At 34.2% G+C, this 27,655-nt stretch overlaps 3 protein-coding genes across 3 annotated transcripts; 1 reads left to right on the top strand and 2 right to left on the bottom strand.

The window, feature by feature from the left end:
• The first annotated feature begins 2,438 nt into the window (after positions 1-2,438).
• Positions 2,439-3,928, top strand: LOC107855939 (nascent polypeptide-associated complex subunit alpha-like protein 2). Its single transcript, XM_016700941.2, has 3 exons — positions 2,439-2,748; positions 3,195-3,307; positions 3,408-3,928. The coding sequence occupies exons 1-3, from the start codon at positions 2,595-2,597 to the stop codon at positions 3,756-3,758; spliced, it is 618 nt and encodes a 205-aa protein (XP_016556427.1). The 5' UTR covers positions 2,439-2,594; the 3' UTR covers positions 3,759-3,928.
• A 70-nt stretch (positions 3,929-3,998) lies between these two features.
• Positions 3,999-7,339, bottom strand: LOC107855938 (peroxidase 5). Its single transcript, XM_016700940.2, has 4 exons — positions 5,567-7,339; positions 4,898-5,089; positions 4,644-4,806; positions 3,999-4,567 (listed from the first exon to the last, which is right to left on the bottom strand). The coding sequence occupies exons 1-4, from the start codon at positions 5,762-5,764 to the stop codon at positions 4,155-4,157; spliced, it is 966 nt and encodes a 321-aa protein (XP_016556426.1). The 5' UTR covers positions 5,765-7,339; the 3' UTR covers positions 3,999-4,154.
• A 147-nt stretch (positions 7,340-7,486) lies between these two features.
• LOC107855937 lies at positions 7,487-13,255 on the bottom strand. The gene is made up of 6 exons (XM_016700939.2): positions 13,125-13,255; positions 12,269-12,940; positions 10,062-11,638; positions 9,044-9,220; positions 8,728-8,905; positions 7,487-8,603 (listed from the first exon to the last, which is right to left on the bottom strand). Exons 2-6 carry the CDS (start codon positions 12,894-12,896, stop codon positions 7,669-7,671), a joined length of 3,495 nt encoding a protein of 1,164 aa, XP_016556425.1. The 5' UTR covers positions 12,897-12,940; positions 13,125-13,255; the 3' UTR covers positions 7,487-7,668.
• Positions 13,256-27,655: the final 14,400 nt, after the last annotated feature.

Below are 27,655 nucleotides of genomic sequence, written 5' to 3'. Positions count from 1 at the left end.
CCCCCTTCTCTTTTGGTTTTATTTTCTTTTTGTCGTGTGTCTTGGTGTATTCTGTTAAGGAGTTGTTGATTTGAGAAAAAAAAACGTGGAGTGGGGTACGGGTAGGGTATGTGGTAGTGAGGTGGTTTATTTTGATTGGGTAGGTTGTTAGGATAAGATAGAATTAGTTAGGATAGGTTTTGTTAGGGATTTGTTATTTTTTTATTTGTATTTTGTGAGGGTATAATAACATGGGTGAGAGTACACGGTAGGATAAAAATAAAAAAAATAGGTAAAAACGACATCGGGGAGGGACGAAATTAGGTGTCTACAATATCAACGATCTGAAAAGTCCCAATAAATTCATGGGATATTCATAAAGATCAAAACCCTCTTTTCTTGATAATCAAATACATCAAGAAGACAAACCCTCCTTTCATGGAGATCAAATCCAAATGTTCATACGTTAGAGAAATACGCTACTAACGGCCCTCGAATTACGGAGAAATTCATAACCAAATCTTCATACATTCGAGAAATATGGCTCTTGAATTACGGAGAAAATCATGAGAATACGTGACTAACGGCCCTCGAATTACGGAGAAATTCATATCCAAATCTTCATACATTCGAAAAATATGACACTCGAATTACGGAGAAAATCATGAGAGAAGAATCAAGGGAGGAACAGATTTGTACCCCATCATTTATCAATAAAACTGTTGTTTCTTCATATTTTTTATTTGTGGTTGAAGTTTATTTTTCATGAATTAAATTATGTTGAAAACAGAATTGTTTAACAAATTGGGTTGGTCCGAGGTCAAAATGAAGTCTTTAACCATCATAAATACATAATAAGGATTGGGCCATATTGCAACTCGAGGCAGCCAAAACTCTATTTAACCAGAAGCTAGAAAAGTCTCAAGATTAGAAATTTAACTTGAAATCTAAGTTTGTTCTAGATAAACAAGATGTTGAACTTGCAGTTCAAGTTAGGAAGCATGTTGAGATGCTTTTCAGCAGTCAACTTCTCACATATTTGAAAATGCACAATGACGACTTTCAGCTGCTGAAACTTCTCCAGTAGAAGCAGTGTGTTAATTTAATTATTGTTGCTAAACTAGACCTGAAAAATGTGGTCCAAGAAACACTCACACTAACTGTAGAATAAAGAATTGACTTTGAAATGAGGAAATTATAAACACTAAGATTTAAATCTGAATTTTTGTTTAGCTGTTACTTTCAAAATCACTATCAAAAGGAAAATTTCCCAAAATTTCATCTTTTTCATCGAATATCAGAGAATTTTGATGATACAAGCAATCAGATTATGCAATCCAAAGTTTCATTTTTTTCGCCGAATAACGAAGAATTCCGACGAGACAAGCAATCGGATGGAATGCAAGCCTCCAGTTCTATGATTTCCATCGTCCAACCACCATCAAATCCATCGTCCTCTTTTTTTTTTTATTCAAGTCAAAAATAGTCCGATTTCATAATATATCAAATGTATTTGAAACATAATGTATCTGAAGCTTATACATTTATTAGAAACATATAAGAAGTATATACATGAAATAGCTAAATGTATCAAAACTATAATGTATCGAAAGTATCAGAAACTTTTATGGATATATTTACCAAAAACATTGCAAGTAAGAGTGATTTTGCTAGTGGAGATTCGATGATGTTTGAAATGAAAAAACGTGAGGCTATTATTTTTCTTATTGTTTTATTTGATGAAGTATATGTGTTCCTTTTTCTTCTTCTGGGTATGTATCTATACACAGATACATGAATCATAAGTTTTCATATATCATAATCTACTTGCTCATATGAAATATGAAATTTAATGTTTGTTCATGTTATACAAATGTAAAGCATCTGTGTGACAATGTATCATAGGCTACTAACTCATATGGAATATGAAATTTAGTATTTATCCATGATACATACGAATATATTTGTGCACATATATCACAGTTTAAAAATTTATATGCATCTAAGAGATTATTATGTATTCATGATACGTATTAATGCATTTGTGTCTATCTATATTCAAATTGATAGATTTATTGTTTAAAAAGTAATAAAATAAAATTAATCTAATTATATAACTAAAATATACATATTTTCGTCTTATATTAATGAAGTTAATGAGTTTACTATTTTTAAAAAGTAATAAAATAAAATTAATCACACATGGCTACATTTCTTAATTTCCGTCTTATATTAAGTAATTTGATTAATTTAAATTTTCAGATTAGTTGTTCATGTATCACACAAGTTATGTATCAAAGATTTTCTGATGATTCATCGTTCATCTTTTATAAAATTTTATGTAATATGAGAGAATTGTGTAAAAAAGAGTAATCAGCTCGTAAAGTAATGAAATGTCTAATGTTTATTGTTATTTTGTTGAAGATAAAAGAGGAGTATGAATGGGCTGATGATGATATGATATTGGGCTCTAGTTACCCAAGCCCATTAAAAGAGGAACCCTAGGATAAAACCCCACCATTCGATTCCTCCCTTCCTGCTTGCAAATTTTATCCTCAAAGCTCCGATAACCCTTCCCTTTCCCATCACACAAAACAAAGCAGAACATAGCAGCCATGCCAGGCCCCGTCATCGAAGAAGTCGAAGCCGAGAAGAAGCTTAAGGAAGATGAGCCTATTGTTGAGGATGTCAAAGAAGAAGACGACCACGATGATGATGCCGAGGATTCTGACGACGATGAAGACGATGACAAGGAAGATGGCGTCCAAGGTATTCTTTCATCTCTGTTTTAGCATACATTGATGTAAATGCAAGGTAATTTTGCGTAGAATAGACCCTCCTAGTCCGGCCCTAGGAGCTTTAGTACATCGAGTTGCCCTTTTTTATATGTAACTGAGATAATTATTTAATGACATTGTTTTCAAAAGCTTGTTAGAAGGAGAAAAGGTTGCTACTGTAGTTAATTATTTGAAATTCATAATAGATGTTATTGGGATTGCCTGATTTTTGACATTGGATGATGTTATACTATTCATTTCTGTCTGACAATTTTCAGACATTGTAAGAAATTATGTTATGTTTTTTAGTTATTCATGTTATTAGCTGTGGCATGCAATGTTTTTTACATAGTTGTATGATGTCTGAGATAACTATGCCACACTGGATGATGCTTGTTAATATAATTTTTGAACGAATTTGAGTGGAAAATGATGCAGGTGGTAATTCTAAGCAAAGCAGAAGTGAGAAGAAGAGCAGAAAAGCAATGTTGAAGCTTGGCATGAAACCTGTTACAGGGGTTAGCAGGGTTACTATTAAGAGGACTAAAAATGTAAATTACCTTGCTTGTTCTGCGTAGCATTTTTACTCAATTTTGATACTTATAAAAAGAATATGAATTTATGCAAGCCAATTCAATCACGATACTACAGGTTTTATTCTTCATCTCAAAGCCAGATGTCTTCAAAAGCCCGAATTCTGAGACTTATGTTATATTTGGAGAGGCTAAGATCGAGGACTTGAGCTCACAGTTGCAGACACAGGCAGCTCAGCAGTTTAGGATGCCAGACATGGGATCCGTGATGGCCAAGCCAGATGTTTCTGCCTCTACTGCTGCTGCAGATGCAGATGAGGAAGAAGAGGAGGTCGACGAGACTGGTGTTGAACCTAGGGACATTGATTTGGTCATGACACAAGCAGGAGTGTCCAGGAGCAAGGCCGTCAAGGCTCTGAAGACCCACAATGGAGACATAGTCAGTGCCATCATGGAGCTGACCACTTAAGTATTTTCAAGTATTCACCTTTCAATCCATGCTCTATGATGAATTTTGAAAGAACTCGTGATCTCATTCTATTTTTGTTGCCCTTTTTAATTGGCGAACGCCTTATTGAGTAGTAGTGCGTTGTAGAACCTCAATGGCCAATATCAAGAAATGAAGGGCTTTCTTTATTATATTGGAACTTTTATATTGTGCATGAGGGTGGTTATCTTAGAATATTTCCATTTTGCCTGAATAGCGCCATTGCTAAAGATCAAATTATCTGGAATTGCGACAATGTCATAATAGGGTAGTGAAGCAATACATAATCTATTTCCCATTAAGAAGATAGAGCGGTGTGAAAGTTCCAGCTTGAAAGGAACAGTCCCCGATTAGAATACAGTGATATATAACATTTGTTTAGCTATTAATGACTCTACAGTTAGCTCGGATCTCGCCAGCTGTGCCTGTCAAGAGACCTATTTGGCCAATCTTCACCATCGCACTAGCAAATTTACTTTTCCAGAGGAATGGATTCCTAGCATTTTGTGTTACTTGGATAGCTGTTGATGGATTTGTGAGAAGAGTTTGATCGGATGTAAACAAGCCCCTGTTAGCCAGAATATCAGTGTAGTAACCTACATCAGTGACAGTTGGGCTTGCAGGGTTCATTGGAACCACCAAACTTGCATCCGTGCTGCCTTGTGGACATTGCTTCTTCAACTGGGCTGCGTAGGCTGGATCCAGACTGGGATCCTGGCTTGTCGTTGAGCTGAAGTTGTATAATCTGTCTCTGAAGGACCCGCAATGAGATCGACCAATGGTGTGTGCTCCTAGACATTGGAGATCAAAGATTCAATAAACTATCAATGCATAAAACTTTAAACGTAGTGCTGCACTTCTGTTTACCAGAGAGAGTAACCATTTCTTCTTGGGTGAGTCCCATATTTTTGAAGTTTTGGATGAGCTGGTCAACGTTAGATGTAAAAGTGGGCAAATTTCTTGTGTCAGTAATTAATGAGATTGTGCCATCTCTTCTACCAGCTGGAACATCATAGCCAAGTCCTCTAGTCTATTAATTTCAAGCGTTAAAAGTACGTAATATGTTAAAAAATACACTTTTAAAGAATCTTAATTTGCATGAGTAACTGCAGTATACGTACTATCTCTACGCTATCCCTAGCTGCAAAAGCGAGTATATCAGCACACGAAACAATTCCTTGACAAACAGATTCCAACCTGGTCTTCGCACTGTCAATGACTTCGAAACCTCGAAGGCTCGGTTTATTTGCTGGTGAGTCCTTCTCTGCTTCGTTTGATTGAGTCGAGTCGATCAACACCGATCCATCACAACCCTATTCATATCGGTAGAGTCATAATTAGGGTCGGCTCGACCATAAAACCACTAAAGCAATGACTTGGGGTCCATTCTTAAGCTAGATAGAAGATAGTTCACAATGGTAGTACACCCCCACACATATTTAATGATACCATCTCTGTGATTCTAAAACATTTTTACTAACTGACAACGGGATGTACGTATGACGCACAAAATGCACATAAGATGTACGTACGCCACACGAGATACGTGTGTAAAAAGAATGGCAGCCCGGTGCACTAAAGCTCACACTATGCGCAGGGTTCGGGGAAGGGCCCCACCACAAGGGTGATTGTACGTAGTCTTACCTTGCATTTTTGCCAAAGGTTGTTTCCAAGGCTTGAACCCGTAACCTCTTGGTCACATGACAACAACTTTACTACAAGGCTACCCTTCACAAGATACATATGTGATGCACACAAAAGCTAATTAATAATATGGAAAAGTTACTTACTCTAACGAAGCAATCATGGAAATGCATGCGAACAAGGCCAGCAGCCACTCCCCTATCTTTAAAGAAGGCATTTGTGACCTCTTGTTTCACTATGAGCTCAGCCATACTACATGAATTCTCATAAAATCCCACTTGAAGTTGTGCTTCTAACATCATGCACGCACGTAGAACCAACAATATCAGTGCACTCATCAACATTCTTACACTTATTTTACTCTATTCCTTAATCTCTCAACACAAAATTTCTCTTACTGAACTTGAGTAGCTTCAACGACGATGTCAATTTATATAGGGACAAGGAAAACCCATTGATATCACTTATCTTAATATTAGTTTAGTGAAGGCAGTGAGCTGTAAAATTGTATATACCTAAGAAAGTTAATAACTCACTATTTTGGAAGGTTAAGGACAACTGGAGTTGGTCAGTTTGACTATAATTGCACGTAAATACATTTTACTATCTTTATTTTTCTTAGGGGTATATGTAGGAACAAAACAAGCTTGACTCATCCAATCAATTTTTGTTCGACTTTTTTGCATGAGAATACAAAGTGTAGTGGTTAGACACTGATTTAGCCCTAGATTTCTGCTGATTACAGTGGATTATGCTTGCAAGTGGGTTTTCTAATTTTATTTTAGGTCTTAATTATGTTTCTTTAATCAAATGTATAATCATTGAGCTACGTAAACTACAAAAACCTGCGCTGATAAGAAATGAGTCGAAGGGTAGATGGTGAGAGGTGACAAGTATTTCATGAAATTAATTGAGGTGCGTGCAAATTGACCTAGATACCTCAGTTATCAAAAAAAAATAGTTGAAGAGTTCTACAAAGAAAGAATATAATTTCTATGTATTGACAATATAGAAGATTACACAATCTCTCTATTTTTTTTTCCTATTTTCCATCCAGTGTCCGATATCCGCATTGGAGCCCGACTAATTCGGATTCTCTCCGCGTATGGCTTCTTCAGGGAAGCTCTCCCTACCAAGGATTTTTCCATACCCGTCGCTCAAACCCAAGATCTCAGGTTCAGGGAGGAGCAGCCTCATCCGATGCATCACATCCTTTGGTGGACATTAATTGGTACTTTGATAAAAATGTTTATCTAACTTACCATCACAAGTTAATATTCAATTGATAGTATCAAAAAATTATTTACACCGGCCATGCATAGATAATTGGGTCATAAAAGCTGTAATCTCATTTCTAACTGATACAAGCAATCACACACTTATACGGAAGAAAATATATCCAACTTATCATTTGTAAATTATTTATTCTTTGTATGCTAACCTCCCTATTATAGTACTATTAAATACATAGTGTTAACATAACATGATTAGACAATAAAGCTCATAGTCTTAGGTTCAGTTAAGGATTGAAATACCACAACACTCTACATAAAAGAAAAACTAATGCATACTTTGCTGTACGATTACAAAGAACTTTTTTGGGCTTATAAAGCTAGTGAAACATAATTTGTTATATAAAAGTGACATTCAACTTGAGAAACAAAAGAGTATTCTTTTGAGCAAAAAATTTAAAACGAAGAATCAAAAAAGTTCCTAAAGGGCAAATATCATTTTAACATATTCTATGAAGAGGGATAATGTAGCTAGTCAACAAACAATTGTCCTCTCTAATGCAAAATATTTGAAATCAATTTATTTTAGACAAAATTGGTGTGCCCTTGTAACAAACAAGAGAATTCATGCATGATTCTGCAAATTGTCTAGCTAAAAGTACGTACACCCCACTTTTGGAGTGAAGTCAACACAACCATTTGAGACAGTTTTAAGCCTCCTCTCAATGAACTTGATATCTGGCCAGTACTCTATTCAATAGCTGAAATATGTTTTCTTCAAGTGGGAGCAGAATTTTAAGTAATGATTTACCAAAATATAGTACACAAGTAAGCTAGAAATAAAACGATAAGCACAACGGAGTAAGTATATTGCAGTATCAGAAAACAGAAAATAGGAATACGCAGTTACGTCAACTCTACAATTTATACAGTGTTAATTCATGTATTGACTGGAAAGAGTCTCTTTCAAAGAGAGCATCAAATATCTTCGATGCAACGTCTCGTCTCATCGGCTGTCACACATACTCATCCTTGGCTACATGCTCCCAGTCTGAAGAAGAACTATCATACAAACCTGAAGAGTGGTGATTTCCCAGTCTGGCCTTCCAATTTGAATGGACAACTGGATCATCTGGTACAGAGAGAAGAAACTGTTTCATGGAGTCGTATCCAGAACCGTCCGCATAAGACTCAAATTTATCTTCGTTGGCACTAACATTCTGATGATAAAAGTAAGGCTCTATAACCACATTTGTGCTCCGATCTTCTGATACTTCACCATTTAACGATCCAAGATTCTCCATACCTGCAGAACCAGCAGCAACCATGTCCAGATCTTTTTTCACCTCCATAAACGGTGAATTCAGGTTGTCTCCCCGGTGTGTTAATAGACTGATTCTTGACATAACAGAATCTTCAGCATCATTGGCGACCATATCTGGATCCTTTTTCTCCTCCATGAAAGATGAATTCAACTTGTCTCCCCGCTGTCTTAAGACGTTGAGTCTCGCAATAACAGAATCCTCGGCATCATTGGCAACCACATCCTGATCCTTTTTCTCCGTCATGAAAGATGATTTCAAGCTGTCTTCCCGTCGTCTTAATATATTGAATCTTTCCATAACAGAATCCGCAGTGCCATTAGAAATCATATCAGAAGCTTTTTTGTCTTCCATGAAGGATGTATTGAAGTTGTTTTCCTGTTGCTTTAAGATATTTAGCTTCATCATAACAGAATCCTCAGCATCACTGGCAACCTTAACAGAATCATTTTCCTCTTTCATGAACGATGAACTCAATTTCTCTTCCCTTCTATTTAAGATATTGAATCTCTCCATTACAGAATCGTCAATGTGGACACTTTTGCTTGACGTAGAGGTACTCGGGGTGGTAGCCTTTGATGCGAAGTCATTTTCAGCTTCAGCTGCCACTGAGGAATTCAGGTTCAAGTCTGGAGAAAATTTGAAGCACAAAATCTTATTGGCAACAGTCACATTTACTGAAATGTCCGAAACAGAACGGAGATAGAACAGTAACAGAGTAACAGCACAGATATCAAAACAAACAGCCTTTACCTTTTCCTTGGCTGAATTTATGCTTCTCCATTTCAATCTTCATTCGGTCAAAACGAGCTTTAAAGCTTAGGGAACATAATCTTGCTTCAGCTTCAAGCCATAAATTCTTGAAAAGAAGGGCTTGGGGCTGCATTGCTTCACCAGAGAGAAAGTTCTCATTGAGGATTTTCTTTATAGCCTGCAAGCCTACCATATTAGTATGCCACTACGATAGAACTCTGGATGTTGCAACTCCTTCGAAGTCTCATTCTTAACACTTGAATTTACAAGACTAAAATTTAAATGACAATTTCACAACCTTACACAGAGAGCATACCTGAGCGACTTGTTCTTCATTTGAATCCTCTAAGTCATTTGCAGGAGTTAGAAGGGGTGATATCTCAGCTTTCTTACCATTGAACTTGCTCTTATCTTCATGCATCGGCTGATTACTGAGTTCACAAGAATCCCAAGTAACTTCTCCCATAAACTGGGGGTGACCTATCCCGGTGCCCTGGAGAAGAAAACCATTATCTAAAATGTTACGATAACAAACATGGCCTATTAAGTCGACACACAGAGAACTTAAAATTTAGATCCTTTCAATCGCACACAAAACAGAACATATAATGAAAATACCAAGACTTCAACAAGATAATCAGGACTGACTCAGTCAATGGCCGAAGGTACACAACAATCAAAAGTCTAAAGCTGACAGACAAAGCCAATTAATTCGATAAGAAAAAATGACATACTACAACCTAGTTTCATATTCTTGCATACAAAATAGAAATGCATGATTAAAGTATTCAAAGGTCAGACAAAAACAGGACTAACCCAGTCAAAACAAAAGGATACCTTAATGATTGTGGTTCTCTTATTTAACAACACTAGTTCATTGATATAAGACATCCATTCTAAAGTATATATATGAGATGACAATTGTACAAACAGCAACAATAACACTACAAATACACATCTCATCTATAGGTTCACTCTTCACTATTAGACTTAGAGAGTAAAGCAAGCAAGGGGAGCATGTCATTTAATGCAAAGTAGCATGATAAAGTAGGTTGATTAACAAACAAAATAGGTGAAATCATGCCAAAGTTGTTGAGAAAAATGCATATGCAAGCTCCTCTTCTATCCATTATATCTGGATCATTAGATCTTTGGGATCCAATTGCCCACCATGCAAAGGAGAGGTGGTCAACGTCCACACAAGTACTAAGGTCTGCAAGGAGGGATTTAATACCACGCCGGTCATGGTAATACTGTAACTGCTTCCACAACTTGAACACTTTCGCCACACCTAAAAATAAAACTAGCTAGTTTGTTCTCACGCGTAGACATACCATATAAGAGCGGCGAGATTCTACAAACTTTTCAAAAGTGTCATTCTGGGAAAACATTGTATCTTTTGTTTCAATCTTCTTCGTGGTACATGCACCAAGATTGGCAATTGCGTGGCTAAGGGTGTCATGATCGTGATCTTCCAGTAGACAAGCATTATTCAAACATTGAGATTTAAGTAGCTCCGAAAGGTTATGAACTGCATGCACAAGTGTACGAACATCCAGCTTTGGACTTGATACCATTTGATATGGTTGTGCCTGCTTGGCATCTTCTTGAGAAGCTGGTGAACGTAAAACATTTTCTGCAGCATCTAGTGCAACTACTCCACCCTCTAATGTGTCATTGAGGTTCAAACCAGAATGCATAAAACCCTCCGGCAAACTATGCTTTATGGGTCCATATTTGTGTTCATCAGCACTAACGTGCTTGCTGCAGGACGATTGTAGTTGACCATCATTTTCAGAGTACTGAGGCAGATTATATCCTTTGCTAGGCCTATTCAGATCTTCAGAAAATTTAAGTACCCCGCCATTGCTGGACAGATCCATATGTGCAAATGTTTCTTTGGTGACATCAATGGTCCTATGTTCTCCTGTGATGCAGTTATTACTTGCAGTACCTTCTGAAGGAACAGACAGACCAATTCCTGCATGTACATTATGGTTATGTGGATTGTCCTCACCAAGTTTCTTTAAGGAAGTTTTCCCTGAATGTTCAGCTGGAGGAAATAAAGGATTGGTTTGACCAAAATCAGAGCATTCTAGTTTGCCTTTGAAGTGGAATGGGCTTGGATCTTCAACAGAGTCACAGAGAGAAATACGAAAAGCAGGAGCGCCTTTCCAGCAGGGTGAATCTTCATTTGGGTTATGAAGATCTAAAGCTTCTGAACATTTCTCAGTAAAAGTCGCAGGTGTTGCACTACTGTAAGGAGCTTGAGATCCAGATCTTTCTTTAACTGCAACCTCTATGCCATTGCTACCACGAGGAGGGGTCGAGAACAAATTATTAATTGATGTTGATTGAGAAAAGATTTCCTCGATCTTGCCAAAGTCCAGTGGTGTGTTTGAGCCCAACGAAAACGCTTTGACCGGAGAATCTATTGGTAGCCGTGTTTCCTCACCCTTTAACAGGTCATAAACATCTGATTTCTCACTATTACTAGCTCCAGTTTTGCAAATATCCACATTTTTGTGCAAGTCTGTCTTCGGTGCGAAGAAACGACTTCCAGAAGGTGCAGGTCTGATAACCACTGCAGGAGAAGATTTTGATGTGGATATAGTATCACGGGGACAAGAATCAAGGGGTTGGAAGAATTTCTCATGTGGAGTAAAAGGGTTTTCATAGTTCACGTAATTATTAGAAGACCCTAAAGAAAGTGCCACTTGGCAAGACACAGGGAGATTTAAACCCACAGCTGTTTTTGTGCTAAGAGATGGGTAGACTGGTTCTTGAGTGAGATATGATTTAGCATCCATATGTCCGATACTTGAATTCCCAGTATATACTCCGTCAGTAAAATTTCCAGACATAGCACCAGAATCTTCTCCAACCATGTTCACACCTTCAAGTGAATTAGCTACAAAATGCCACAAGTTTAGACGACTAAAAAAATGACAGGTACTTCTTTTAAGCTTCAACTTTGAACTAGTTACAAGTACATAGCAACCCTCACACCACAGGAGATAAAATCGCATGACACGTATAAGTAAGACTTCAACTCCAATAGATGAATAATTCATCATTGACATAAGAAATTGAAGTGAATTTGATAATCAAGGAAAATTTCAGGTCAGGAATAGTATAATACTTATAAACTGAATTAGATTTCTTTTTTTTGAGAGAAAAAAAAAAGACTCCAACAGTACTACGATAGTGAAAAGCAATTCAAAAAATCCTTATACAACAACAAGCATAAGGCATTGAATGGTTAAACCCATACAGGTCAGATTTTACATCCTAAATGCAAATAAAACACCAGTTGAATACACTCTGAATGCAAATTCATACAGATAAACCAAAGACCCGTACAATATGGTAATATATTCGAAACGAATCATGGTATGAAACATATATGAACAATGAAAATGCTGAAATTCCAAAGCTGAAAAACTCGAGAACACATGCAATCACATCATTGTTCAATGGTATAAGGAATACATTGCAATTCAGAACAATGAAACTACAGCTAATAACAAAAGGAAATCACCTTGAGAAATGCAATTCCCGTAACCAAATGAAGCACCAGCATTAACCTTCCCCAAAGAAAAACTTCCATCAACTCCCTTCCTCTCATCTTGCTTTCCATCAGCAACTTTACTAAAAAAACTCCAATGGGATACCGGGTACTCCAAACCAGACAAGCTCTGAGTATAATCAACTTGAGATGACACATTAACAGCCATATTCTCCGAATTAGGCAAAACATTGATGGCAGCTTCACTGAAGGCCGACGAGTGGTGGTCATCACTCACTACAGAAGGCACATAAGGTGCATAATACCCCTCACCTCCAAACGAATACGCCTCACTAGAAGTATTAACAGTAGGATTGGAAGTTGACCAAAGATTATTACTGGTATGTTTAACAGAATCAGAAGGCGTAAAATCTGGCGATAAAGAGCCAGAAGCAGCAGCATACTGTGTCCAAGACTGTCCAAATGGTACTGAACCGGTATATGCTGAATCACTGAAATTCAACAATTGGGTTGAACCCGGTTTGGAATTGGACCGATCAACAGTAAAAGGTGGAGCCAAAGGTGACAAATTTGAGAAAGACGATGATGTCCCCCCACCCCCACCCATAACCCCATTACCCAAAGACCCTAAACCCATCATCTTCTTCTCCTCTGATCACTTCAAAGCAACAATATTTCAATCAACTGATCAAAAACCATAAAAGCTTTAATTAGTCTTAAACAATTCTAAACAACAAAATACAGTATCAAGAACGAAAAATTCAGTCTTTTTTACACAAAAAGAGGAATTATAAATCGAAAAAAAATTGAAAATTGAATATTAACAATTAATTATTGAAGAGAAAAATGAGAAGAAAAATATACATACCCATCAAAGAGGAAATAGTAAGGGAGAAAGGAGTGTTAAGAGGCAAGGGGAGTCTTCTCTATTTGCTCTTTCCTTTTTCTTTCAAAGAGGTATATAGCATATAGCATATAGTGGGGGAATTTGGCTTATTCTGTATTTTGGTACTCATCTTTTCTTTGGTTTCCTTTACTTGCCAAATTACCATCTTGCCCCTAAACTTTTCTTTTCAGTCTTCACCCCCGGCGAAGATGCCCAAGTTGATATTAATTCGTCACAATTTACACTATTTACCTTAATTATTATTTTCTCTCCACATTTTTACTTGTTTATAGTAAGTATATTTAATTTACTATACCTCTTAAAAATTATTTGGTGTGATGGATAAGGTATAATAATCTCAAAATAAAATATAATATTAGTTTATTATATATTAATTGAAGGTATTAGTTAATTTTGAAATTATTTATCTCGTTATTTGAATAAGTAAGTTATCTCATATGTATTGTGGGAGAACTTATCACGAAATAATTATTTTTGGCATAATTAATCCTAAAATAACTTGTTTCCAATCAAACGATCGCTTAAAGAATAATAAATAGATCATCTTGATAATGAGAAATAAATGTTATGCATCTTATAGTCCATATTAAGTGAATTATTAGGAATCGTTTGGTTGGGAATAAGTTATACAGTAATTAATTATCTTGGGATTAGTTATTCAATCATGTATATGAGCTAACTTTTTTTTTGGTATCACATCTTAAGGTATAAATAATGGAATAAATAATCTCAAACTGACTAATACCTCCGATCAAATACAAGATAAAATAATCTTACATTTTATCCCCAAAATAGTTTACTTGATACGTCAGAGCAAACATCTCCTTAGGGTATGACACACTCTTAAGAAAAATATTTAAGGACATAAAACAAAGACTACTTTCCGTTATTATTATTTTAATTATTTTCAAATTATTTTCTTAGAAAATATGAAGTAGTTAAAAACCTCGTAAAAAAAAAAGATAAGTATGGAAAAAAATCGAAATAATTCTCTTGGACTTTATAAAATTCACTTATATTGAATTCTGAAACTTAGTATGAACTAGAGAGAGTATTTAATAATAAGGGTAAAATAGATACACAATAACAATATATCCAATGAAATCTAACTCACAATAATAAAATAGATATAAAATAATAAATATTTATTTAATTTTTTAAATTGAACAAATAAAAATAATTATTTATTTTTATTATAATGAACAAGTAAAGTAGACGGTGGGAGTATAGGATTAATAGTACTCTTTGGTGCCTTCACTACAACCACAACAACACCAAGTGGAATCCAATAAGTGAGGAATCTCATGAGATTAGTGTATACACAATTCTTAATTTTATATTATAAAAATAGAGTGTCTATTGTCGCCTGTCGAATGACCTTTGGTTGAAGTAAACTATATGATCGTAATTTGAAAAAGCAAACAATTATAAATAGCCAAAAAATATGGAAAACGAACATGATCTACGTCAAATTATATGCTAGATGAAGTTTTGGTGCCCCAATTATTGCTAAATTTTGATTTTAATTTTAATTTTAATTTTTGTAATATAAAAGGGCTTAAAATATTCTTCATTTATTAAAAATGATATAAAAATATCACTCATTCACCTTTTGGCTCTATAATATCGTTCACATCCACTTTTGGGCTTCAAAATATCTTTAATATCCACTTTTGGGCTCCAAAATGTCTTTTATTTAATAGCTCTAACATTTAATAATAATAAAAAAATTCATTAATGATTGACATCTTCCCATTAATCTCCATTTAATTAATTAAAAACATTTTAAAAACCATAATCCACAACACTCCGACCCGCCCCATTCTTTAACCTTAACCCACAACCCATTTTATTTTCTATTCTCGATTCATTTTTTACCCGACAATTGTCCCAAGTCCCAAATTCCATCCTTCCAAATTTGCCTATCAATATTTGAATCCTAATGAGCTAAGTTAGTTGATTTTGTGGCGATCAATATTAATATACTAATGTTTTAATATTTTTTAATTATGAAATCATGCCAAGTGTGCATCTTTATTTTACAAGTGAACATATGTGTCTGATATTCTTTGTTAGGGTTGCATCGTATTTGTGCATATGTCTAAACCAGTTATGTTGTTGCTTGTACCAAAAATAATATTGGTTATTTGTGTACATCTATCGGGTATCATGTGGTATTGAACTGATTCTGCTATATTGTATCAAAAATAATACTAATGCTACTAGCAGAATGCAAAACTATTTGTTGTTAACCTTCTACCCAAATCTTCGACCTTCACAATCTCGTCTAAAAATTAAACAAGGGACATTTTAGTAGTCAAGATTATGGTCCCAATTACATTGATTGTATTCAGCTAGTTAACATAAAAAAAGATTCTCGAATAGGTAATCTATGAGAATTGTGAATCTAGATTTTCTCACAACAATCACTTGACTTCTCTTCCTATTATGAAATTCTAGAAATTAAACAAAAAATCATAATCTCAAATATTTCAAGCTCATCTAACAATTCAGTGTTTAATCCTATTATAATAGTATTGATCCTCACAAAATCAACTAACTTAACTCATTAGGATCCAACATTGATAGTCAAATTTGAAAGGGTGGAACTTGGGACTTGGGAGAATTGTCAGTAAAGAATAGATAGAAAATATAATGGGGGTGTTGATTAAGGTTAATGGGCGGGTCGAGTGTTGTGGGTTATGATTTTTAATTTTTTTTTAATTAATTAAATGAAAACCAATAGGAAGGTGTCACATCATTGATATATTTTTTTTTTCATGATTTAATATTGGGTTGTTAAATAAAAGATATTTTGGAGTCCCGGATGTGAAGGGCATTTTGGAACCAAAGATGGATGTGAAGGACATTATAGAACCAAAGGTTGGATGAAAGATATTTTTATGCCATTTTTAATAAATAAAGTATATTTTAGACCCCTTTTCGTTTAATCTATTTAACTAATTAAAATATACTCTTTTAATCCTTGAATGAATATTCTAAAATTTTAGATAATTAATAGTCATTTCACTATTTAATTATCATATCGCGGCTTATGATAAGCTTGTGTTGTTAATTCATATTTAACTATAACATGAATTTGAAATTAATCCAAATATAACTATACCTCCTATTGTTGTGGACTTGTAGTTATTTCTTTCAGGTATTTTTGTTGGGGGAAAGGAAAGAAACGACATTTCAAATTAAACTATTTCCATGAAAATGACCATAAATTTAAATTCCACTTTCTAGCCATTTCAATTTACTGGCTTGTTCTATACCATTTTTACATACCTTCTATACAGTTTCTATACAAATCTTATGCATATAAATATTCTATACGAAAATTATACAATTTTGATATACAATTTATACAAAACTGTACATTTTTTTTACACGTTTTATACAATAATTATATAATTTTCATAAACTTTTTATATATTTTTTATATATATTTTATACATATACATATTTCATAGAACTATACAATTTCTATACATATATCTTATATAGATACATATTCAATTTAACAATTATATCATTTTTATATAATTTAATTATTATTTGTAAACAATAAAAAAATGACAGAATATTTGATCAATTAAAAAATTTATAGCAAATAAAAAATTAAAATATTTTTAAAAGAGCCGAATTGCCCAAGTTGAATACTGTATCGATATTGTATATAGACTATATCAATATTATATATGGACTACGTAGGCCGAAATGACCCAAATTAGGAAATAACTATAAAGCGAAAATAATATATCCGACTGACCACTTTTTGAAAAGTTTTTAAACTTGGGCTATTTATTTTAAAAAGTGTTATAGAGTGTCCTTTTCCCTTTTTGTTATTGAATATGTAAACTTATGGAGCCTAGGATTTTAGTTATATATTTTTTAAAGATTCAATAATGGTAAATAATACCTAGGAAAACTGCACTAGATGTTGAAGTTTTAGATAATAATCGTCAAATTATTACAAATATAAAGTGTCTATTTTTCAAAGATAATAAAGTAATGAATTACTATCATATTATTTGCTGAGTGGAAGTTGTATTTAATTGACTGATAGACTAGTTAATTGAGTTGTCTAAATTCTAATATAGATCTAATCTTCATTAATAATATTGTTATGTATAAAGCAGTAGCTAGATACTAAAATTTGTGAATCGAATTATAAACATCACTAAATTATGTTATGAACCTCTAAAATATACTAAACGCAATACTATCTTCTATATATTCCCAAAAAATACGAATAAAATTGAAAAAGAAAAGGACTAAGTTGGACTAAAGCTAGGATAGCTAGTGGTGTTTAAAACGTGATCAATTATACTTATATCAAAGAAAATGAAAGTATGCCCCAACTATGATCATAGACAGGATACCAATAAAGCCTAAACATTGAATGATAAAGAATTTTCGAGCTTTTTATTTAAGTTTCAAATTTCAAGTTTTAAGAAATAGCTAAGTATAGGAGGGGCAATTTTTAAATTAATGCTAATGATGAAAATTATTTACACAAACTCCTCACTCATCGGTCCCTTCACTTTCCTCCTTAACCTCCTCCAAAAAATTAACAAAATATTTAAATATTTTTTTCGATTCTCTTAATTAAATAATTCGTGGATGTTTAAAACATCTTTTCAGGTGTTTTAAAATGTCTGTGAATGATTAGATATCATCATCAAATTATTTAAATAACTTTCTATAATCTTCCAACAGACTGCAAAAATTTTTACTACGTAAAAAGAATGTAGAATTTTTAACAACTAATTCAAAAACAATCATAACAACAACAACAACAAAAAAAAAAGATTATGAAAACGAAAACACAGTCAAAGTCAAAATCGTTGATCTTTTATCTATGACTCGATAGATTTTCTTAATCAAATTTTCGTCTAGTAAATTTGAATGACAACCTTCTAAAAAGGTGAAGAAAGACTTTTTTTTCTTTCAAAACATTACTTCCATACAAGGGAGCTATTAGTTAAACTACTAAGATACAACATATTTGCCACCATGATTATTCTTATGTTGGAGCTATAAAGATCCTGACTATTTCTATTGCTACAAGGATCCTAGCCATTTCTACTTGAATTGAGAGGAGAATTATATAATGAGTTAGTGTTACAGGTTGAAGAATTACAAAAGTATTGATTACAAAATTGTATCAAGCAACTTGGTATTCAAAACATCTATAGCCAAGCTTCAAGTAGTGTGCACTCCTCTTTGGTCTGTCTGCAAAATATAAAAAAAGCCAGTTCGATGCACTAAAACTCTCACTATGTGCATGGTCCAGGGAAGAACTCCATCACAAGGGTGTGTTGTATGCGGTCTTACCTTGCATTTACGTAGAAGACTGTTTTCCAAAATATCCATACCAAAAAAGGGTGGTACATGAAACATTTGTATCCCACTATTGTCCATATAGTTAACTGAAAACTAGCAAGCTGATTAGCTACTGGCACTTGTTAGGATTCGGACAAAATAAGCAAACCACGAGTAAAAGAAAACAAGAACAACACACAGATTTATGTGAAAATCCTTGCGGGAAAAACCACGGGCAGAGGCAGAGGAGGTTTCACTATAATGGAAAGAGAGTACAATGTGGAGAAGACTGAACATAATTCTAAACCCAAAAACATAAAGGTCCATTCAGGGCCCACTCAACATAATTCGGGTCACAACTCTAACAATCTCCACCTTGACACGAATTCTAATTTAAAACTAAAATCCATTTCAAGACAAACTCTCCATCTCTTCCGCAAAAGCCCCTAAGGGCACATCTCAACAACTAACACTAACCAAGTCCAAACAATGCTCAAACTTGGCACTTGGTAGTGTCTTGCTCACCATATCAGCAGGATTATCATGAGTACTAATCTTTCTCACCACAATATCACCACGAGCAATAATTTCACACACAAAATAATACCGAACATCGATGTGCTTTTTCCTTTCATGAAACATCTGATCTTTCGTAAGGAAGATAGCACTCTGACTGTCGCAAAAGACCGTAGTAATCTGTAAGTCTTTACTAAGTTCACCAAACAGACCCTTTAACCAAATAGCTTCCTTGAAAGCCTATGTAATAGTCATGTACTCTGCCTCAGTAGTTGACAAAGCAACCGTAGTCTGTAAGGTAGCTTTCCAACTAATAGCACATCCACCAATGGTGAAAACATAGCCTATAAGGGATCTTCTTTTATCATGATCTCCTACAAAATCAGAATCAACATACCCGATTACTCCATCTTTATTTCGCTCAAACTGCAAACAAACATCAGCAGATCCATGCAAGTACCTGAAAATTCACTGAACTGCTTTCCAGTGTTCTTTGCTCGGATTTGCCATGTATTTGCTAACTACACTGACAGCATAAGATAAATCTGGTCGGGAACACACCATCGCATACATAGGAGACCCGACAGCACTAGAGTATGGAACTCGAGACATGGTCACGCTCATCATCTATTTTTGGAGATAAAGTGATCGAGAGTTTGAAGTGAGTTGCCAATGGAGTACTAACAGGCTTGGCATTTTGCATATTGAACATGTGAAACACTTTTTCAATATATTTTTTCTGACTCAAGTATAACTTACAATTCTTTCTATCCCTCAAAATCTCCGTGCCAAGAATCTTCTTTGTTGCTCCTAAATCCTTCATATCAAACTCCTTACCGAGCTGGGCTTTGAATTTTATTATCTCTCTCATATCCTTTAATGCAATCACCATATCATCAACATATAAGAGAAGATACACGAATGAACCATCACTCACCTCCTTGAAGTAGACACAACTATCATAGCTGCTCCTCTGAAAAATATGAGAGGTCATAAAACAGTCAAACCTCTTATATCACTGTCTGGGCGACTGCTTTAAGACATAAAGAGGCTTCTTCAGCAAGCATACATAGTCTCTTTTCTTGAGACTACAAAGCCCTCTGGTTGCTGCATATATATATTCCCCTCAATTTCTCCATGTAAGAATGCAATTTTGACATCCAACAGCTCAAGCTCAAGATTATGCATGGCCACAATACCAAGAAATGCTCGAATCAAACTATGCTTTACAACTGGAGGAAACACATCTGTGAAGTCAATACCTGGAACCTGACTCTAACCTTTAGCAACTAGTCTTGCTTTGTACCTAGCATCTTCAGCTCCCGATGTTCCTTCTTTCTTTTTGAATACCCACTTGCAACGGACAGTTTTTTTATCTTTAGACAATCTCACCAGATCCCATGTGTCATTCTTATGAAGTGATTCCATCTCCTCCTGCATAACAATCATCCATCTGCTGGAATCATCACAACTAACTCCATCTGAGTAAGAAGAAAGATCTTCACCAAAATCAATACCTTCTGCTACACTCAATGCATAAGAAACCAAATTAGCTTCAGTATACTTCTGAGGAGGTCTAATAGCTCTTCTAGGCCAGTCTTTAGCAATAGAATATTATGGCACCACTGGCAGTGAAGAAGAAATAGTATCACTCTGTATCTCTAAGCTAGGCTGAGAAGTAGGCATTGGTGTAGACTCTACTCCAATCTGCAATTCAACATGGGTGCTTGACTATTGCTGATTCATGTCACTAAGCTTATCCGAAGGCGAAGCACTAGATTCGAAGGGAGCCCGAAGCATGGCAGTTTCATCAAACACAACATCCCTGCTAATTATAACTTTTCTGCTTTTTGGACACCAAAGCTTATAACCTTTAACACTAGGCTTATAACCATCAATAAACACTTGACAGATCTAGGCTCCAACTTTTCATTATCAACATGAGCATACGCAGGACATCTAAATATTCTCAAATCAGAATAACTAGCAGGAGTACCAGACCATACCTCTTGTAGAGTCTTTTTATCAATCGCGACTGAGGGAGAGCGATTAATAAGAAAATAAGCTGTGGAAGTAGCTTCGGCCCAAAAAGACTTGGGTAAACCAACATTAGAGAGCATACAACACACTTTCTCCATTATAGTCCTATTCATTCATTCGGCCACGTCATTCTACTGCGGAGTATGACCAATTGTCAAGTGCCTCACAATTCCTTCTGACTTGCACAAAACATTAAATACATTTGAACAGAACTCTAAACCATTATCGATCTGAAGGCGTTTTACCTGTTTCCCTGTCTGCTTTTCAATCATAGTCTCCCACTCCTTGAAAGTTGGCATCACATCATTCTTTTGCTTCAAAAAGAACACCCAAACTTTTCTGAAATAGTCATTAATAATAGTCAACAAGTAATTAACGCCTCATCCAGAAGGTACTCTAGCAGGAACCAGAGATCAGAATGAATGTAATCAAGTGTGTCCTTAGTTGAGTGGATGCCTTTAGTGAATCTGATTCTCTTCTGCTTCCCGAAAATGCAATGTTCACTGAACTCCAATTTGGTAATACTCTGCCCATCAAGAAGTCCTCTCTTACTTAGTTCAGCAATACCGTTTTCACTCATGCCCAAGACGCATATGCCAAAGTTTAGCAACGTTACTTTCTGATAGAGAGGAGGTAGAAACAACTGCATCACCTATAACAGTAGAGCCTTGCAGGACATATAAATTTGCAGACTTTCTCTGTCCCTTCATCACAACAAGAGCACCTTTAGTAACCTTCAGGACTCCACCTTCACCAGTGTACCTATAACCGTTCGAATCAAAGGTACTCAAGGAAATAAGATTTCTCTTCAGGTCTGGGACATACCGCACATCACCAAGTGTCCTCACAACCCCATCAAATATCTTGATCCCGATTTTTCCAATACCAACTATTTTACAAGGTGTGTTATTTTTCATCAACACAACACCTTTAGAGACTGTTTCATATGTTGTAAACTAATCCCGATTATGACACATATGAAATGTGTAAGCTAAATCAAGAATCCAATCCTCACAGGGTTTGGAGTTACCATCAGAAACTACCGAGAGTTCTCCATCACTACCGCCATCTTGCACAAAACTGCCTTCATTGGACTTCTCTAGTTGGTTTCCCTTCAGTTTTGGAGCTTCTCTTTTCTCTCTATATTGTAGCTTCAACACTTGGATTTGATATGGCCATTCTTCTTGCAATAATTACAAGTTTTGTTTTTGTTTCTGGATTTTGACCTATTTCTGTCATCACCCCCAGAATTCCTCTCATGGGTCCTTCCTTCTCGAATAATGAGACCATTCCCTTGACTCTTCGACCTATTCACAAGATGCTTCATCTTCTCCTTAGAGAACAATGCATCATAGACTCCATCAATCGTCAGGGTATCACGACTATATAAAATCGTATCCCTAAAGGTCGTGTATGATGTAGGCAGCGAACACAACAAAATCAACCCTAGATCTTCTTCATCGTACTTAACCTCCAGAGTATCTAAATCAGAAATGATTTCCTTAAATACAGATAGGTGATCCTCCAAGGACGCACCCTCAATATGTGATGGGAATAAATTCTTTGCTTGAGATGCAACTTACTTGTTAGGCTCTTTGTTATACACAACGATTACAGTTTCAACCACAACGCAACGGTTGTGGCCTCCTTCAAAACATCCTGTAGAATCTGATTGGATAAATGAAGGTGGATCTGAGATGGAGCCTTCCGATCCTTACGTCGTTTGTCCTCGTCTGTCCACAATGAGGGCATCTTCTCAAACCCTAATAAAGCATCGTCTAAATCCATCTGCGCGAGCACAACTCCCATCTTAACTTGCCATAACAAAAATCTAGTGTTGCGATCCAACAATGGAATATCATACTTAATGGTTGTCATCCCAAGAAAACAATCGAATATGCTCTGATACCAGTTTGTTATGATTAGGACAGAATAAGCAAACCACAAGTAAAAGAAAATAAGAACACACAGATTTACGTGAAATTCCTTGCGGGAAAAACCACGGGCAGAGGCAGAGGAGGTTTCACTATAATGGTAAGAGAGTACAATGTGGAGAAGACTGAATTTTCTGAATGCACAAAATAACCCACTAAATGCACTTATATAATACGTGCGTATAAATAAATCCTAGGCCCAAAAACATGAAAGTCCATTCAGGGCTCACTTAACATAATTCGGATCACAACCCTAACAACACTTTTGCTCCATGATCTATTGTTGGATTATGTAGTAAGTTTAGGAGGTATCCGTAATCAAATAAGACTTTTTAAGGTAAAAGCATATAATAAGCACGAAAACACGTTTTATAAATAATGCATAAAATAAATCATATAAAGTCTAAGAACTAATAAAGATGCTAATAAGTTTGAGTGAAAAGAACTTTTGACATCATAATCACAATGTATATGAGGATCCAACAACATGTAGTAATTTCAATATTTCCTCTTAAGAAACACTTGGTTAGACATGTCGTAAAGAAAAAGTAGATATGTAAATTAATAAAAGAAATATTTGCAGAATCATTTTTTCGGGTATAAATTGTAAGTGGACATAAAAAGAAGTGTTCTTTATGAATACTTCCCCCGTCTCATATTACTTGACATGTTTATCTTTTACACAACTCTTAAGAAGAAATTAATAGGAAGTGCAAATTGACTAATACGATCCTATTAAACTCACTTTAAATATTATCATTACTTATTAGAGTTAATTACTCTCCCATTAAATTATTAAGGGTAGGGTTGGAAAAATATGTCAAATTATCTCTTGATTCTTCAAACATATCAATTTAATATAATATGAGACAGAAATAAATGTCAAGTACTCCCTCCGTTTTGTTTTAGTTGACCCTCTTTCTAAAAATATTTGTTTTAATTTAGTTGTTTCTTTGATGAAATCAAGAGAATTTTATTATGTTCTTTCAATACTACCCTTAACATTAAATGACTAAACAAATTGTATTTATTCAAATTTATATTTTCAAAACATAATTAATAAGACTAATTTGGTAAAATAAATCTCCTAATTAATATTTTCTTAATGGGTATGCCAAGTCCATAGAGGCCAACTAATATGAAACGGTGGGAGTAATGTGAGACGGAAAGAGAACAAAAACAAGGTATAATTTTCTGGATGCACAAAAATAAATGTATGACACTTACTACAACTACCAATACTATCCAATTTTCAAAAAGAGAAAAAATGGTTTACTAAACATATAAACCTCCAACAAATTTCACAAAATTAAAGATTGTTGTCTTCTCTTTCACACACACCGTCACACCCTAGCCATGCCCCATTTAGGTGTGCATTCGTTAGTTCGATTTTATATATTATCGATTCAGTTTAACGATTTTTTATTTTTTTATATGCTAAACTAATAATCAAATCAATAAGATATTTTTTATAGGTTTATCGATTTTTAATCTTTAACAGTTCAGTTTTCGGTTTAACCGATAAGAAAATACTGATAAAATAGAAACAGTAGTAACTAACATAACAAAAAATCGAATCTTAGTTGCAACCAAAAATCCTACATGATAGTGTTTTAAATTACAAGAATCTTCAAGTTTGAACTAAATGTTGTTAGGAGAAATTAAGAGTTTTTATAATTGAAATAATAGGTTTGTTAATTTGTAGAAATTAAAGAGAAATATCTAATAAGTCACACACACATATATGTATATTTTTATTAGGTTATCGGTTTACCCAATAAGAAAAAATCGAACCGAACCAATAATCCAATAATTTTTTTTTATAAAATCAGTAAAAAATCATTAACCCAATAAACCAATAATAATAAACCAATAATATTTTTATCGGTTCGATTTTTTCACACCCCTACCTCTACCCCTACCCCTACCCCTACCCCTACCCCCAGTGTTGCCCCATCAATGGTGCTTCACTAACACTATTCGTTGCTTTTTTATTCGCGGTAGTTTTTTTTATCCTCAATAGTTTTCTCCTATGACTTCAAATATTTCTTCCTCCGTGTATAGCTTGTATATCATTATCTTTTATGTATATGTAAATATAAATTATGCACTTGATATACACATGATATATGTTGATATACTTTGGCATATACAAAATATACAAGACATACCCACAATATACAGCGACATATACAACTGCATGTCATATGTGAGTATAAAAACTTCAATACTAATTTAAACTATAGAGATTTTCCTTTAAAAGTTTATACTTTAGCAAACCTCAAGTTAACCCTACAATTCCAATTTAATTTATAATTATAGCATGTTTAGTTTCTTGATTTACAAAATAATTGAGTAGATGAAGTGTTTTGAGGAAAATAAAAGGTTTATGTACATAAATAATATTAAGGATACATAGAGGATTTCATTTGGAAATGAAATTTCAATTCTAACTTGGAAAAAATAGAGAGGATAAAATATGGGGAGGAGCCAAATCCTAAAATTTTTTTTTTTTACCTATGCTGAGTAGTCATGGGTTGAGTTTAATCATATCAATCTTATCAAGTTTTTGATGTTTGGAATTTTGATAGTTGGGAGTTGAGTCTGGGCAGCCTCATGAGTAGAAGACGAGTTTTTTTTTTTTTTTTTTTTTTAATATGAGTTAAAATAGATAGTGCTCGAACTTAATCTGTCTGTAATGTATCATGCCCAATTCTTTTAAAAACTGATTTGATTAGGTGAATCAAATGAGTTCAGGTTGAATTAGCCCCCTTCCCCCAATTACAGTTGGATATATAAAAAAGAAATTACTATGTCTATAATAACAGTTGATTTCTACTTTAATGGCTTTGATTGTCTTCTTGAATAGCTATTAGTTGACCTTTATTCTTTTTTAATTTCTCTAACTCCTCAAATGTTTAGCCTTTCTATAACATACTATTGATGAGTCATATTATTTTTCTTAATGACCAAATTTTGAGGCACGACCCATTAATATTTGATAACAATTACGACGTTTTTTGGTCAACATTGACAACCCATTTGATGAATTTTTTAACTATATAAATCAACTCAATCTTCTTTTTTGAGGGATGAACTAGACAAAAAATTTTCTTATATCATAATATAGTGTGTTGGGTTTTGTTTTGTTAATCTTTGATAGATTTTGGCTCATAGTTAATATTGGAAGAGCTTGTTGAATTCCAAAGATACATCCATATCGAGTGAAATATCCTTAAGGATACTGTTTTACATGCCTCAAGCTGTATGAATTCCATACAAGTGAAGAAGGTATTTTTCGTAAGATTTACAACAATTACAACTGTTAATTGTACTCAATAGAATTGAAGGAATAAATCAAATGAAGAGAGAAAGAAAAGGAAAAAAATACTTCCAACAAAATGCCAGAGAGGATAAAATGCCCACAAATGTGAGAGATTTGAAACTCCAAGCACAATGCTAAAAAAAGAAGGGGAAAAACAACAAGATAGACATGGAATATGAGATCAACTTTCACTTGAAGAGGTAACTAGGAATTATTGCACTATATAAATCTCGAGAGCTAGGAAATTGATGAATGTACAGCCTTATACAATTTGAATAAACAATTGATTCTGCAAAAGATTTTCCATATGTTAATTTTTAGATGTCTTATGCGTAAAAATAAAAGTTTTATAATAAATATAAAACTAAAGTAAATCCGTAAAGTGTTATAAAATAGTATGACCCAATAACTTGATGCGCACACATCTATATCTGCATTATTATAAAAGGACGAATAGCAATATTGAGAGATCAAATTATCCTTTAAATATTGAACAGACTTTTAAATTAATTATAATTTCCTTCATCAGAAAACTTACTAATGAATATAATGGGAGGAGGAACATGGGCTGTGGACTGTGGTTCCCCTTGAAATTAAATGCATGAATGTAGGAAAGTGTGGTTGATTTACTTGAAATCAATATGGATAAACATCTCATTAATTAGATAAACAACTTTCTTGACTAAGAAGTTTGATGTTGATAAGTTGATAACTGATAACTACTCTTGCTGCCTTCAATCTCAGTTAGGTTCGAGTTAATATAATAAACAGTCGTTAGCTAACCACTTTAAGTGCATTATTTGTGTTGTTGTACTGAATAAACTCTTATTAGGGAATAATCTCTTTTATTATCTATAGCAATGCAAAATGAAAATAGGAAGATCCAACTAAGTTTTTTCTAATATAAATTTAACTAGAAAAGTGGAATCCCTAGATGCAGTGAACCAATATAGTGGCATATTGATGGACAGTATGTAATTGATTGAGGTCTAATTCTAATTTATTTTGAGTTGGTTGGTTTATTAGACTCTGAAGGGACTAGTCATATATTATGCTTCTATTTTGGAAAGTTTGTGATAAGCTTTGAACGTCAACGATTAGTCAATACATTGAACAATTCATAATTTAATTAGCAACGGTCTCTGAAGGATGTATCTGCAACTACTCGCAAGGGTATTAGGTACAATAACGATAATAATATAAATTCATTCGCATTCATATCAAATTAATGAATTCCTTTGCATGTGTTTAGAATATATATTTGTTACTATCACTCGACTATAGTTAATTAGTATGTACTTTATTGAATCAATTAACTATAATAAGTTGCATATTTGATGCTA

The sequence above is a fragment of the Capsicum annuum genome, chromosome 3, assembly GCF_002878395.1.
Source record: "Capsicum annuum cultivar UCD-10X-F1 chromosome 3, UCD10Xv1.1, whole genome shotgun sequence".
Lineage (NCBI taxonomy): Eukaryota > Viridiplantae > Streptophyta > Magnoliopsida > Solanales > Solanaceae > Capsicum > Capsicum annuum.
The sequence above is the reverse complement of the archived record's forward strand: the minus strand, read 5'-3'. Positions and strand labels throughout refer to the sequence as shown.